The sequence below is a fragment of the Plodia interpunctella genome, chromosome 27 (genome assembly GCF_027563975.2).
Source record: "Plodia interpunctella isolate USDA-ARS_2022_Savannah chromosome 27, ilPloInte3.2, whole genome shotgun sequence".
In the NCBI taxonomy this organism is placed as follows: Eukaryota; Metazoa; Arthropoda; class Insecta; order Lepidoptera; family Pyralidae; genus Plodia; species Plodia interpunctella.
This window is the reverse complement of record NC_071320.1, coordinates 876,554-893,647: the sequence shown is the minus strand read 5'-3', so window position 1 is coordinate 893,647 and position 17,094 is coordinate 876,554. Positions and strand designations below refer to the sequence as shown.

At 40.9% G+C, this 17,094-nt stretch overlaps 1 protein-coding gene across 5 annotated transcripts in view; it reads left to right on the top strand.

Annotated features, from left to right (window-relative positions):
• Sin3A overlaps window positions 1-17,094 on the top strand; it is a 39,851-nt gene that overhangs the window by 18,635 nt on the left and 4,122 nt on the right. For 3 of the 5 annotated variants that reach the window (XM_053765569.2, XM_053765570.1, XM_053765572.1), the window contains exons 9-20: window positions 831-925; window positions 1,579-1,707; window positions 3,829-3,969; window positions 5,094-5,165; window positions 5,471-5,573; window positions 6,206-6,362; window positions 7,155-7,315; window positions 8,178-8,336; window positions 9,510-9,607; window positions 12,823-12,939; window positions 14,889-15,065; window positions 15,961-16,065. In XM_053765569.2, coding sequence (XP_053621544.1) covers window positions 831-925; window positions 1,579-1,707; window positions 3,829-3,969; window positions 5,094-5,165; window positions 5,471-5,573; window positions 6,206-6,362; window positions 7,155-7,315; window positions 8,178-8,336; window positions 9,510-9,607; window positions 12,823-12,939; window positions 14,889-15,065; window positions 15,961-16,065 — 1,514 coding nt within the window. The remainder of the gene's footprint in view (window positions 1-830; window positions 926-1,578; window positions 1,708-3,828; window positions 3,970-5,093; window positions 5,166-5,470; window positions 5,574-6,205; window positions 6,363-7,154; window positions 7,316-8,177; window positions 8,337-9,509; window positions 9,608-12,822; window positions 12,940-14,888; window positions 15,066-15,960; window positions 16,066-17,094) is intronic. The other 2 variants (XM_053765574.2, XM_053765573.2) reach the window with 2 other exon arrangements.

Below are 17,094 nucleotides of genomic sequence, written 5' to 3'. Positions count from 1 at the left end.
TCGAGATATTAGCATAGCTTTTACCCGCCACGGGAACAGTTATTTTTCCGGGATGAAAGGTACCCTATATCCTTCTCCGTACTTGAAACTACATGTGTGCAAAATTTCGAGAAGATTGGTTGAGTAGATAGAGCGTGAAGAGGTAACAAACTTTTTTTTAAATATACATCTAAGACCTGCATTTGTTAATTGACATCTTTGGAGAAAAGGCTGCGGTGCAGTTTGTTGCGTCGCTTCTTCTTTACCTGCGCTTTGGAAGCCGGCAGTAGACTTAGCTTAAGTAATTTTTTTGACGTCAACAAGTGATGTATATAATTTAAAAATTGAATAAATAATTTTGAATTTGAATATTAGTTTGATTTGAGTATGAGATTTTATTTCACGCGACAAAGAAATTACGAAAGAGTTACGGCAGTGTTTTGTAGCGTAAATTTAGAATATGACGTGAAAATGTGCCTTAGAAGATCATTCAGATTTCTGAATTAATAATTTTTGACTTATGATTTGAGCATGAGAAGGGAAAATTATTTCTTTTAAACTTTCCTATTTAACTTCTTTCTGACTTCTTTTGTTTTTCTAAAACATTTTTAAGTAACTCATTCCACAGGATTACATATTTATTACTCATGTGATTACATAGTCACACTCATTTCTTCCCCTGTATCAATTGACTCTATTATTGTAATAGTGAGAGAAATCATCTATTGGCCTTACTAATGAATAAGAATTTGTATTGTATCCTTTTGTGAACGCCGTTTGTTTCTTTAATAAATAAAATAAAAATGAAAATTATATTTTTTGTAAAAATGTTATTGTTTATTTTCGTAAAGGTGGTGGCGGAGGTAACGCGGCGCACGTGCCGGCGGCGCCGCCCGGCCAGCCGGTGGAGTTCAACCACGCGATCGAGTACGTCAACAAGATCAAGGTTAGTGGAACAGCACCTTATGATAGCTTACTGATACCTTACTGTATTCTTGCAAATAAATATTGATTTATTGATTGATGATGTCAGACCAATTTAATAAATTATAAATAAAAATATAAGGACAAATCACACAGGTTGAGTTAGCCCCATTTGGCTCTAGTCTTTTTGTACGACCACCGCGGGAGGATATGGACTGATCTTATTTTAGGGCGGGACCGCCACAGTCGCTGTAGAATCCAGTGTGTTCGTATCGAGTGTGTTATTGCTAACACCAGGTTTTACTCAAGTCTCCTAAAGGCATCTGACAAAACTTCATTTGTACTATTATTATAAAGAGGTAGCGTGACTTTGTGAGTTTGTATGTTTGAGGCAGGTAAACTCCGAAACTATAAACCGTATTCAAAAATTATTTCACCATTAGAAAGGTACATTATCCAAGATTGCTGTAGGCTATATTTTACCTCAAAATTCTCACGGGAGCGAAGTTCCGGCCAACATCTATTGTGTGTAATAAAAATGATGAAATCAATTACCGATTGACCCGTAGTGATAAAAACTTGCGGCTGCTCTATATGAGTTCTGATTCCCACATTATCCACACAACACCATCTGCCCGATACAAGAGATTATTAACCCGATTATATGATTTACAGAGTCGCTTCTCGCGTCAGCCGGACAAGTACAAGCGCTTCCTGGAGATACTGCACGCGTACCAGAGGGGACACAGGGATGTGAAGGAGCCACAGGCTAAGCAGCAGACTGAGCAGGAGGTCTATTCTCAGGTGAAATATATTTGTTTTTAACGGTGACGAGTAATGCTGCCGTTATTATGGCGACGTGCTTGTTTAGTTCAATAGCTTGTCGTTCGCCGCGAACATAGATCTTACCTGTTTTAACGGTACATATAGGTAATGCTGCCAGTCTCTTCCTCATGGCGACGTGCTTGTTTAATTAGTTCTATAGCTAGTTCTTCGCCGCGAACTTTGACCTAGCGACGCGAACACAATATGTTTTTTTTTCAAAAACGACTTCACGGATTTCGATGCCCCACGAACTTAAAAATTCTATTGACAGATCCTATATGCCTTTTAAATTTCATCAAAATCATACCAACATACATACGATAAAATTATTCTTGCCCCATGTTGATTTGTTGACCTCTCTCGCTCGGTCTTTCAATATTCCTTTCGCTATGACTTTTGAACGGCTGAACCGATTTTGATCAAACATATCTATGAACTACCGCATAAAAATTAGGCATCAAATAAGTAAACCGCATCCAAATCGGTTCACCCGTTGATACGCTACGGAGCCACGTACACATACAGACGCACTTAGCGGTCAAACTTATAATACCCCTGTTTTTGCGTCGGGGGCTTAAAAAGAAATAAAAATAGACGAAAGATATGATCTTCTGTCCGGTATATTGTAATGAAACAGATGGTAAAAAGTAGCATTTTGAACGTGAAAGTGAAACTTTTATTTATGTGGATTTTCGATTTTCACTTTAATTGCGAAGAAATTAATATAATTTCTTGATGTGAATCAATAAATCTATCTTGTATAAATGTTTTGATCGAGAAATGTTTTTTTCTGTTACGAGCTTAGTGTTCAACATTTCTTTTTAATAATATTAGAATAATAAAGTGTCTACTTTATATGATTAACCCATATTCATATTTTCTAGAACAAATATAACAATATACACGAGACAATGATGAAACCCATGTGATGTAGTGCGACAGATTGTCTGTGTTGATCACTCGCATGCTGCCTTCCTACTGATGTCTCTAAAAGATTCTTTCAGTCTGTTTATAAAACTAAAATTACTTTGATTAAACAGTTTTCTATTATGCAATATATATGTTACACATAATATTATTTAATTTGTAAGTTTTTAAATTTAATTTTATTTTATTAACTTAGTTATCAAATTTGTAATAATTAAATTAGTTTTTATTTTATTATTTTTATATATAAATGCTTATTGACATTCTATACTATTATTATAAAGAGGTAATCGTTTTGTTTGTGAGTTTGTATGTTTGAGGCGGGTAATGTCCGAAACTACCGAACCAATTTCAAAAATTCTTTCACCATTAGAAAGGATTACATTATCCGAGATTACTATAGGCTATATTTTATCTCAATATTCCCACGGGAGCGAAGCACTGGGCAACTTCTTGTTAAATAATAAAATCATATCATTACTAACTAGATGTTGCCGGGGCTTCGCTCCCGAGGGAGTTTTGAGATAAAATATAGCCTATAGCAATCTTAGATTATGTATCTTTCTTATGGTGAGAGAATTTTTGAAATTGGTTCGGTAGTTTCTCAATCTTAGACTTGAACGTTTTTCAATATTGGACAATCGGATCGGACATTACCCGCCTCAAACATACAAACTTACCAACAAATGATTACCTCTTTATAATAATAGTATAGCGTTGTAAAAACTATCTACAGTATTGTGTACCTACACGACTCTTGTTGTGTGAAATTTATATTACTGAAATTTATTATCAAATATTTATTTGTTAATGTTAATAATAAGTGTAAATTATATTGTATCAATTAATTATAATGCCTGTGGGTTCTTATATGCCTGTTATACATTATTTTTATTTTTTTATTTATGTTTGACAACCTCGGTGGCGCAGTGGTAAAGTGCTTGCCTCTGAACCGAGAGGTCCCGGGTTCGATCCCCGGTCGGGTCATGATGGAAAATGATCTTTTTCTAATGTTGGATGTTTATCTGTACATGTATATGTTATAAAATAGAGTATCGTTGAGTTAGTATCCCATACAACAAAGTCACACAAGTCTAGAATTTACTTTGGGCCTAGCTAAATCTGTGTGATTTGTTCTAATATATTTATTTATGTGATAACTTGGTCTGGCAGGTGGCCAAGCTGTTTGAGAATCAAGACGACCTGCTGGCTGAATTCGGACAGTTCCTGCCTGATGCGAAGGCGGTGACCAAACCCGCGCCCGCGCCCGCCGTGTACCCCCACGACCGGACACCACCACTGATACAGACACAGGTACTTATTTACTCAGTGTAAAAATTTCCTGTATGGGTACATACAGGAAATTTCTAGATTTTTTTGTTATTTTTGATAAGGGAACACCTACAGGATAGATGATAAAGAATTGTTCATTTATTATCTCATATATTCTTACATGTTATACATGGTTACTGGTATCTAACGCATAACCTTCCAAAGGCGCATAAGGTACATAGAGACTAACATCTTTTGTTCTACGACTTTTGTCTAAACGTAATATATATTTTAGTTTTAATGTCGTTTCTGTAAAACGTTAACTCTATGTTCGATTCCGCTACATAACGCTATTGTACTAGCTTGTGTTGCTTGCCTATTACATAAAAGTTAATATGTGTAGAATTGCAAACTAGATTTTTTATTATGAAAAAAAAAACTACGAACCACGAAAACTCGTACAATAAGTAGTCTTTAAGAGATTTTGCGTTTGATAGCAGTAACCCTGTATAATTGGCTTCTTGTAACCCATTGATATACACCTTGTATTATCTAGCTTTAAGATTACAAGCTGATGGCTCCTTGAACATGTTAAAATCGAAACACGTAGCCCTGTTACGTCTGTCTGTATGAATGCGATAAACTCAAAAAATACCGTATGTTTTTTTACAAGACAGTGACTCCTACGGACGGTTTAGGTATAAAATTTATTATGGTTTTACCCAAACGAGGTCAGTATGGAGCCCTACCTATAGTTATTTATGGAATTATCTAAAATCCATAAAATTTCTAGATTTTCGTTCCACGTCAATCAATCCCATGCGATGTAGTGCGACAGATTGTCTGTGTTGATCACACGCATGCTGCCTTCCTGCTGACGTCTCAATTTGTGTTATTATCTCCTAAATTATTATAGTACACTCCCGTGGGAATTTCGGGGTAAAAAGTACCCTACATGTGTTATTCCAGGTTATATTCTACCCGTGTACCAAATTTCATAACAAATTAAATTCTGTTACTCTTTCACGGACGGATTGTTATAAAATTTAGTGTATTACAATAATTTTAGAATAGTATTAGGAGGTACTTAAAATAGAACATAACTCAACGTGAGTAGTCATTGAGTGATATATATAGATATTTAATAAGTGTGTGTCTGTCTGTAGCGCGTGGAGCCGGAAGCTGAGCGGTTCTCATCGTCTCCGCCGCACGCCGTGCCGCACCAGCAACCGCCCATGGTAAATATTGCTAGCAGTCTGTAGCTTTTACAAATATAAAATACCTCGTTGAGAAATGCTAATTTGTAAATAAATGCGCCATCTTCAAGAATCTTTTTCTTGAGTTCTGAGTCCTGTAACATCCGTAACGTCATATTTCATCTATCGTCTTCACCTGCGCTTTGGAAGTCTGCAGTAGACTTAGTTTAAGTAAAAAACTTTTTGACGTCCATAATTGATGTATATCATCCTGAATTCAATAAAGAATTTTGAATTTGAATTTAGTCTCTCTTAGATCTCAACGTCATATTTCCCCCTCCCCCCAGCAGTTGCCGAAGCACCCTCCGGCCGCCAACAACGCGGCCACACCGCCGGCGGCTCACCACCATCTCAAGCGGTCGCCCAGTTTCACTTCTTCCAGTCAATTGCGTAAGTTACATCCATCTTTTTATCTTCTTCATAGTCGTATTCCTCACGGCTGAGGGTCGTCGTCATTACGTGGAATTAAACACACAACAACTTTCTTGGCATTAGTCCACCACTCCGTTGGTTTACCATTGCATTCTTCATTTCACACACAAGTTAAAAATCAACCAGTGTGCAGGTTTCCTTACGATGTTTTCCGTCACCGCAAGTGGTGGTCTATGAAAATTACTATACATGAGTCAGATTGGTGTACAAACTCATGTGGCACGAGTAGGATTCGAACCTAGGACCTTTCTAATCTTTACACCACCACAGCTTCATACTACCATACTTAATTATATAAATGCGAAAGTGTGTCGTATGTTATATCATACTTTCATCCATACTATAAACTATAATAATATTATAAAGAGAAAAGATTTGTATTTTGTTTGTAATGAATAGTTCTAGAACTGTTCAAATGAGTTCCTTTCGGCATTTATTCTCAACAGTGGTCGTTCCGAAATGCCAGTAGTTTGTAGCTTTGGTAAATATCATTTAATTTGGAAAATGACATGAAAAAGCCTGCTTTTGAAGGTCTAATTTCTGAATAAGTGATTTGGATTGAGTAGTATAGTATAATATATGATGTGTAGCTGCGGGCGCGCCCCCCGCTAAGAAGCCGCGCGCGGGCGCAGTCGCGGGCGCGGCGTACGCGGACGCGGCCAAGCTGGCCACGCTGCCGGAGTTCAACTTCTTCGATCGCGTGAAGAAAGCTCTCAGGAGTCAACACGTCTATGAGAATTTCTTGAGGTAAATCCATATATTCAAAAATAATTTATTTCGTGAACATTATGTAATTACAGTAGATGTTTATATAAGAGCTGTTCCCTGTATGTTCCGCCATAAGGCATACAAAATTTATCAAATAGGTTTGGGGCATTACATGTATTACATTATAAAACTATATTATTCATAAACTAACTATAGGTAATCTCCCTGCAAACTTTGTATCAATTAGCAAAAAAATTGCAAGAATGCCAAACGGAGTCCATATATAAATGTTACCAATATTTCTGTATAAATTGCCCAAGATATTATATACTAGCCCCTTTAAAAAAATTGTATCCAAATGTTGAGTAAAAGCCCCGTTATTGACTACAATTCTACTTGGGGCAAAATTTTTTTTTTTGCATGAATGTATGTATGTATAAATATAACTAACTTTCGAACCGTTGGTCTGATTTTGATGAAATTTAAAATGTCAATAGAATTTTTAAGATCGTGAGGCATCAATATTAGTGAAGTCGTTTTTGAAATATTCACAATTTTGTAAAAAAAAAAATATTGTGTTCGCGAGGTCTTAAGTTTGCGGCGAACAACTAGGTGTAAGATAAATTTCGATTTTCGACACGAGATAAAAAGTACCTTATCTGTAAATCCAAGCTAATAGCTACCTCAATACAAAATTAGGCGTTATTATTAGGTTATTAACTTAGGCGTTAATAAATAACAAATAATGTAACAAACTTACGCCTTTACAATATTAGTGGAATATTTACAATATTAGTGGGATATAATAATGAATCGGCACAAACTCCCCAGATGTCTGCTGCTGTTCACGAACGAGATAATCTCGTCGTCGGAGCTGCTGTGCGTCACGGGCCCGTTCCTCTGCCGCCACCCGGAGCTGCAGAAGTGGCTGCAGGACTTTGTCGGTCTGTCTTCACCTCCCAACACCCCGACCAACGCTCCGGCAAATATTGGTACGTTTTATTGTTATTTGTTACTAGCTGCGCCCCAGGGCTTCGCTTTGACTGTGGGAATTTCGGGATTAAAAGTACTTTATCTGTTATTTTAGGTTATATTCTACCCCTTGTAGCAAATTTCGTAACAATCCGTCCAATAAATTTTACGTGAAAGAGTATTAAACAAACATACATTACATACATCCTCACACACTTTTGCATTTATACTATTTGAATAAGTCGACTGCAAATGAAGGGTATTCGTTTTTCGCGTGTATCTTGCATGTATATAATATTATTTGTTACCTCATATCTCCAAAACAGCTGAACGGTATTACACAATTGAGGTATCTCTGCTGTCTCCTGTCTGCTGCCAACTCTGGGTGTTTATCAACCAATCTTGAAAATATGGCATAAAAATGATACATGAATTTATATTTAAAAAATAGTAAGCCCTTCTGGCATGATAGCGACCAACACTGTTTGAATGAGTTTCTTCCGGCATTTCTTCTCAGCAGTGGTCGTTCCGAAATGCCAGTAGTTAATAGCTTTGGTAAATATCATTTAATTTGGAATATGACCTGAATAAAGTATTTGATTTTGATTGCAAAAAATTTTTGTACAAATGGATGTGTTATAGGTACATGTCACACATGCTTTTTAACTTATTTTTGAAAATAATAATGAGATGAAAAAAAATCTAGAATTGTGCGGGAATTGAACCCGCGCCCCTGTCTATTTATAGGGTTCTATTCCCGACCGATTTCAGAATTTTTTCATCTCATTATTACTTTCGAAAATGTAGTTCGTTTAAAATACGTTTGTAGTCTTGACAGACTGTATGACGTTTTATGATGGAAATATATTTAATATATTTCAGGCTACAACAACAGCACCACGTCGACATACAACGAGAAGAGCTCCATACTGAACTATGGGCGGGGCACTCTCGACAACAAGCTGCGCTACTCGCCCGTGGGGGCGCTGGGGGCGCAGCTGAGGCACGAGCGGCCGCAGGGCGATGTCGCTCAGGATGTTGGTGAGTGATGTTAGATAGAGAGACAGCGGTTCCCTTCTGACCCATCGCACTACTTGGGGAATATTTTTTTGCTTTTTCCCTTCTGCACTACGAGCAGTAGTTTTTGAATGTATTCATTACAAACAAAAAAATAGAAATGCATTTCTTTTCTATTCATAATATTAGTATCCTTAGATATTCAAAAACAAAGTCTTTGGCCGCGTCTGTCTGTCTGTTCGCGATAAACTCTGCACAGATTTTTATTCTGTTTTCGCCAATAGATAGTGTGATTTTCCTGAGGATGTTTACGTGTATAATTTATTGTATTTTTAACCGAACGAAGTCGCGTGGGCTGTTAGAGACCAGCACTTTTTTACGTCAAATTTTATAAATTATCACAATGCTTATAGTACCTAGTGCATAATAGTTTTATTTCTGACTTCTTCACCTACATTTAAAGTAAAGTAAAAAGTATTTTTGTTTAACACCAATATTAAAGTTGAATATGTGTCTCGCTAGATGGCGATATCTAGTTTTAGAACGCGCTATCGTGTGTCGAGCTCGAGAAATTATATAGTGCTTCGAAATAAGTAAAGTTTTAAAACATTTTTGATACACGGTTGTCACAATAGGGCATATTACGTAAAGCTCAGCGTAGATGGCGCTACTGGTACAACTGAGGTACACAAACGTTGCCAATGGAGGCAAAAAGCGCCAATTTTCAATATTGTTGCAGATTTGCGACCAAAAATACCTTCTACGCAATCGTGGTGCGAGTTTAAAGGAAAAAGGAAGGATTTAGTGGATTATCCTGAAAATAATAACACTATTTTAGGTTATGTTCTGCATTATTTGGTCAACTGTGGTCATAAACTTGATTTTGAAGATCTTGCTTGTATGAAGTCTATATTTTAATAAGTCTTCACGTGTGAAGTGTTCCGAGCTTCTTTCGATCGTTTAGCTGGCTAGACAATTTTACAGCGTGAGGCGTATCCCATAGTTTTCGAAGTTTTTTTATCTTATGGAAAATGATTTTTGCCAATATTTCGGCACCCGAATTATAAAGTACTTTAAAATAAACGTTTTAATCGACATAGCAAAAGGCGCCAAGGCTTTTGTGTACCTAACATACAGTAATACTCCCTATTGTGAAGTTTAGCGTAAGTTAGTAACGTGTACCCGTACTACCGTCAGATCTGTCGACGTGCAAGCGGCTGGGCACGTCGTACTGCGCGCTGCCGCGCGACGCGGCCGCGCGCCGCTGCTCCGGCCGCACGCCGCTCTGCAGGGAGGTGGGTACACTACACTACACTACACTACACTACACTACACTACACTACAGCCGCTGCTCCGGCCGCACGCCGCTCTGCAGGGAGGTGGGTACACTACACTACACTACACTACACTACACTACAGCCGCTGCTCCGGCCGCACGCCGCTCTGCAGGGAGGTGGGTACACTACACTACACTACACTACACTACACTACACTACACTACACTACAGCCGCTGCTCCGGCCGCACGCCGCTCTGCAGGGAGGTGGGTACACTACACTACACTACACTACACTACACTACAGCCGCTGCTCCGGCCGCACGCCGCTCTGCAGGGAGGTGGGTACACTACACTACACTACACTACACTACACTACAGCCGCTGCTCCGGCCGCACGCCGCTCTGCAGGGAGGTGGGTACACTACACTACACTACACTACACTACACTACACTACACTACAGCCGCTGCTCCGGCCGCACGCCGCTCTGCAGGGAGGTGGGTACACTACACTACACTACACTACACTACACTACAGCCGCTGCTCCGGCCGCACGCCGCTCTGCAGGGAGGTGGGTACACTACACTACACTACACTACACTACACTACAGCCGCTGCTCCGGCCGCACGCCGCTCTGCAGGGAGGTGGGTACACTACACTACACTACACTACAGCCGCTGCTCCGGCCGCACGCCGCTCTGCAGGGAGGTGGGTACACTACACTACACTACACTACACTACACTACAGCCGCTGCTCCGGCCGCACGCCGCTCTGCAGGGAGGTGGGTACACTACACTACACTACACTACACTACACTACACTACACTACACTACAGCCGCTGCTCCGGCCGCACGCCGCTCTGCAGGGAGGTGGGTACACTACACTACACTACACTACACTACACTACACTACAGCCGCTGCTCCGGCCGCACGCCGCTCTGCAGGGAGGTGGGTACACTACACTACACTACACTACACTACACTACACTACACTACAGCCGCTGCTCCGGCCGCACGCCGCTCTGCAGGGAGGTGGGTACACTACACTACACTACACTACACTACACTACACTACACTACACTACAGCCGCTGCTCCGGCCGCACGCCTCTCTGCAGGGAGGTGGGTACACTACACTACACTACACTACACTACACTACACTACACTACACTACAGCCGCTGCTCCGGCCGCACGCCGCTCTGCAGGGAGGTGGGTACACTACACTACACTACACTACACTACACTACAGCCGCTGCTCCGGCCGCACGCCGCTCTGCAGGGAGGTGGGTACACTACACTACACTACACTACACTACACTACACTACACTACACTACAGCCGCTGCTCCGGCCGCACGCCGCTCTGCAGGGAGGTGGGTACACTACACTACACTACACTACACTACACTACAGCCGCTGCTCCGGCCGCACGCCGCTCTGCAGGGAGGTGGGTACACTACACTACACTACACTACACTACAGCCGCTGCTCCGGCCGCACGCCGCTCTGCAGGGAGGTGGGTACACTACACTACACTACACTACACTACACTACACTACACTACACTACACTACAGCCGCTGCTCCGGCCGCACGCCGCTCTGCAGGGAGGTGGGTACACTACACTACACTACACTACACTACACTACAGCCGCTGCTCCGGCCGCACGCCGCTCTGCAGGGAGGTGGGTACACTACACTACACTACAGCCGCTGCTCCGGCCGCACGCCGCTCTGCAGGGAGGTGGGTACACTACACTACACTACACTACACTACACTACACTACACTACACTACAGCCGCTGCTTCGGCCGCACGCCGCTCTGCAGGGAGGTGGGTACACTACACTACACTACACTACACTACAGCCGCTGCTCCGGCCGCACGCCGCTCTGCAGGGAGGTGGGTACACTACACTACACTACACTACACTACACTACACTACAGCCGCTGCTCCGGCCGCACGCCGCTCTGCAGGGAGGTGGGTACACTACACTACACTACACTACACTACACTACACTACACTACAGCCGCTGCTCCGGCCGCACGCCGCTCTGCAGGGAGGTGGGTACACTACACTACACTACACTACACTACACTACAGCCGCTGCTCCGGCCGCACGCCGCTCTGCAGGGAGGTGGGTACACTACACTACACTACACTACAGCCGCTGCTCCGGCCGCACGCCGCTCTGCAGGGAGGTGGGTACACTACACTACACTACACTACACTACAGCCGCTGCTCCGGCCGCACGCCGCTCTGCAGGGAGGTGGGTACACTACACTACACTACACTACACTACACTACAGCCGCTGCTCCGGCCGCACGCCGCTCTGCAGGGAGGTGGGTACACTACACTACACTACACTACACTACAGCCGCTGCTCCGGCCGCACGCCGCTCTGCAGGGAGGTGGGTACACTACACTACACTACAGCCGCTGCTCCGGCCGCACGCCGCTCTGCAGGGAGGTGGGTACACTACACTACACTACACTACACTACAGCCGCTGCTCCGGCCGCACGCCGCTCTGCAGGGAGGTGGGTACACTACACTACACTACACTACACTACACTACACTACACTACACTACACTACAGCCGCTGCTCCGGCCGCACGCCGCTCTGCAGGGAGGTGGGTACACTACACTACACTACACTACACTACAGCCGCTGCTCCGGCCGCACGCCGCTCTGCAGGGAGGTGGGTACACTACACTACATTACACGCGGGGGGTTGGTGGCCTTGCTGCTGAGACGCTTGGTACTCAGGTGCTACTGAGACACTTGGTACTAAGGTCGTCTGCATGAGACCCTCACTCTCATCTAAATCTTGTTGTGTTCTGGCTTGAGGGTGAGACATTTGTCGATTGACGTCCTTGGAGAAAAGGCTGCGGTGAAGTTTGTTGCGCCGCTTCTTCACCTCCGCTTTGAAAGTCGACTTTAAGTAAATTTTCGACGTCAATAAGCGATGATCATCCTAAGTTGAATAAATTTTTTTAAAAAGGTACCGTGACAAAAGATACCAAGTCACTGAGTAGGGAAAGTATGACACCACTGGTGTTGCAGCCGTTGATAGGCTGCGGTGACCACTTACCATCAGATGGTATGCCCGTACGGTAGTATAAAGAAAACTACACATACTACTACACACTACTACGCATGAGTGTTGACCTCAAGACCCGAAGCGACAAAATTGATTAAAACAGATGATGATTATGATTTACAGGTGCTGAATGACACCTGGGTGTCGTTCCCAACTTGGAGTGAGGATTCAACATTCGTGACGTCGCGCAAGACTCAGTATGAAGAATATATATATAGATGTGAAGACGAACGGTTTGAGGTAAGATCTAGTTTAATTCTGATACGTAGCATTTGCTATTCGCGCGAGTGAATTCGCGTGAATTTTTCTGGAGTAACTTTTTTGCTAATTTTGTACAATGGAGGATCCATAATTTCGATTTTTCAATGTGTTATATATCCCAAAAAATGTCCTTCAAAATATCTTGATTTCTACAAAAATTAAATTTTAAAATTCTTTATTCATTTAAGGATTTGTACAACTCTTTAACGTTAATCTAAATCTAACTAGGTAAGTTAAATTACAAAGCAAAATGGGGTTGTTTTTTGTTACAATTGATTACTGTGTATAAAATAAAATGCATATAGATAGGTATTTAAATAATCGAATACAATAATTAGGTTAAATAATTAAATTTCATCTTAATTGATCAGTTAATTACTATTATTTCGATGCCATTATAATATACTAGCTTTTGTCCACAACTTTGTATGTGAGAAATAATACGTTTCCCGTGGGAATTTCAGGAAATCCCTTCTTAGTGTGCTCACCTACACTCCCCAGGGAACCTACATGCCAAATTTCAGCTTCCTACGCCCAATAGTTTCGGGTGTACGTTGTCTGTCTGTCAGTCAGTCAGTCACTCAGTTACGGAAGAGATTTATATATATTAACTAGCAGCATAATAAAATTTTCACAGAAATGACCCTATAGATAACTAATAAGTTCAGGATGCGAACCGTCAACAATAACAACGTGAATTCAATGTGTTTACCGCTGAGCTGACTACTCATGTCTTTAGTTGACGAAATTTTGAATGTGATTATTCGCTTTTATTTTCACCCTCATTTAACTATCCTAAAGGTCAAATTTTAAATAATCCTGAAACACGTGTTTCATTATTTTTGTTGCTTAGCATTTGTGCAAAGTTTCAAGTAGATCAGTAGACAATTTCGTTATTTTTCATACAAACTTTACCCCAAATTTTTACCCCTTTGGGGGTCGAATTTGAAGATTCCTTTCATATCTGAGCACTTCGTAATAACCTAAAGCTACTGCCCAAATTTCGCGTTTATAGCTTCTATGTGTTAATTTAAAAATCGCTTGTTATTTTATATAAATACAAGATTTTAAATGCTTTTTGATTCTCAAATCCGTGACGACACAATAGGCAATAGTTGTCAATTTTTTGTTTTGACGACTATTCGAAGGCCCCTATCCTATATCATTAGAAACACCAGTGAAAAACATTACTGTGATAATGACAATGCTTTCAAAGATATGACAAAAATAAAAGTATACATTTTTGACTCGAACAAATGACGCCATAACTATGTTGACGCAAAGAAAGCTATTGTTGTTTGACAACTACATAGAATATTACCTTTATGGCAATGATATATTAATAAAAGTTATCACAAAATTTTATTTTTTTTATGATGGTCGAGTTTTTCCAATTTTATATTGAAAAAATTATGGGCTTTCCAACCAACTTCAAATATTGGTTCGTATAATGATTCAGCTACATTATATATGTTTTATCTAGATTATAGATATTTTTTTCAATTCTCGAGATTTTGTCAACTACTATTTAGATCGAAAATTTCTTAATCAGCACCCTATTATCTATATACTCTCATAGTTGCACGTGGTAACAGAGTTTGTTGAGTTATTTTTGTACATAAATCACTAGGATTAAATCTATGAATAAACTGCGTATCTCAGTATTGCGATATATATACCATATGTGTATTATATGTGTTCGTCCAAATCAAAAGGGCCACACTTCGTATTCGAATAACGGCAATAGATACCTGAGGGGCTAGTGCGGGTTTTCATTTCACTTTTCACCATCAAATCTCTTCGAAGTGAGACTCAGCGAACCAATGACATTGCAGTGTGGTTCGCTGCGTTTCACTGCGAATCGATTCGATGGTGAAGAGTGAAATGCAAATGAGCACCGCACTTCATGATCATATACTCCCCCGCAGCTGGACGTGGTGATAGAGACGAACGCGGCCACGATCCGCGTGCTGGAGGGCGTGGGCAAGAAGCTGTCGCGGCTGCCGGCCGGCGAGGCCGCGCGCCTGCGCCTGGACGACTGTCTGGGCGGGCACTCGCCCACCATACACCAGCGCGCGCTGCGCCGCATCTACGGCGAGAAGGTGGTACGGCCGCATGTTACACATACCGAAGCGTGAAGTGAAGCTGGTACCGCCGCTCATACCTCATCGCAGCGCTCGACCGCGAACGCTAGAGGAACAGTTATTTAACCGGGAAGAAGTACCCTATATCCGTCCCTATGCCGTATAAGTTTGCGTACTTCGCAAAAAGTTACACGGCCGTTCTTCGTGAGATGTGTGCCAGCTGTCGAGCGCGGCTTCGCCAGCGTTAATCTCCCGCGGAAACCAGTAAAGTACCATATGTCGTTCTCCATACTTCAAACTATATGTATGCGAAAATTTCAAGACTGGTTGAGTACATAAAGTGTGAAGAAGCTAACAAACAAACAAAACAAAACTTACTCTCACATTTATGATATCAAAGTTGGGTTAAACAATGATTTTTATTTATAAATAACTAACTTATGCCCGCAGCTTCGTCCGCGTGAATTACTCTGTGAAAGCGATTTTCATACAAACTTTCACCCTCATTATAACCATTTGAATTTTGATTTTTCTAAAAAAAAGTAACCTATGTTTAAACCAAAGTCTTTATCTACATGCATACTGTAAATTTCATCAAAATCAGTCCAGCGGTAATAGACAAACTTTCGTATTTATAATATTAGTATATGTATTGTAAAATTTAAATGTATATTTAAAAAATAGTAAACCCTTCTTGCATAATAGGGACCAACACTGTTTGAATGAGTTTCTTTCGGCATTTCTTCTCAGCAGTGGTCGTTCCGAAATGCCAGTAGTTTGTAGCTTTGGTAAATATCATTTAATTTAGAATATGACGTGAAAAAGTGCCTATGAAGGCCTAATTTCTGAATAAATGATTTGATTTTGATTTGTATTGTACACACAATAAAATAACGCGGCAATGTGTGTGCGGCAGGCGGTGGACATAATCGCGGGGCTGAAGAAGAACCCCGCGGTGGCCGTGCCCGTGGTGCTGCGCAGGCTCAAGGCCAAGGAGGAGGAGTGGAGGGAGGCGCAGAAGGTAGATATAACAATTGGATTATGCTTGCTCGCGACTTCGTCAGCGTACAATATAATAGAATAGAAATAAATTTATTAAAAAAACTACAGACACATAATAAGCACAAAAATTAAAATAATAAAAAAAAAACAAAACGAGGAGATCCTGGGTTCGATTACCAGCGCGGGCAAATATCCTGTACACTGTGACCACAAATATTTGTCTGTTTGTATCAGTTTCAGTGTTTGTGTCTGTCAGACCAAGCGATACAAGTCTAGTGCTTATTGTGAACCGTTGAATATTGTCAATTTACAAATACTGTGTATATTAGTCACTGTTAACTTGGCTTGCGACTGTGCCCTTAATATTGCCTGATTTCATATTGTAGAATGCTGCGGCCGCGCTGTCATTACAATCCGTCCATTTTCTTGCGGAAGTAATCATTTCCAAAATCAATCATTCATAAAACTGACATTACAATAGTAAAGATTAACTATTATAAAGTCTGATAGTAAAACGAATTCTTGTCTTTGTTAAAATTTGAAAAATTGCAATGGCCGCAGCGGTCGATACACTCTGCGAAACACCCATTCGCGAAATGTAATTTTTTTTTTTAACTTTGAACGGAGCGACTTTTGCCCAGCAAACAATAAAGCAAAATTAATATAATACCGGCTTCACAGTATCGCGGAAAAGTTCGTCGAACTGTGACAGATTCGGTATACATTGCTGGTTTTTCATTGCGGTAAATGTAAGCTGTGGTGGCTGTTCGAAACCTACTCGTGCCACATGAGTTTGTATATCAATCTGACTCATGTAAGTAGTTCTCATAGACCACCACTTGCTTCCGGTGAGGGAAAACGTCGTGAGGAAACCTCATTAATTGATTATTATTGACTTGTGTGTGAAATGGAGAAGGCAATGGCAAACCACTCCATTAATTCCAAGAAATTTGTGTTATTTTATTATTTTCTATGTTTCGCATCCTATTAACCTGTTAAATCTGTCTTCATAACTTCTCAAGAAATTAAAGCCGGCATTAAAATAATA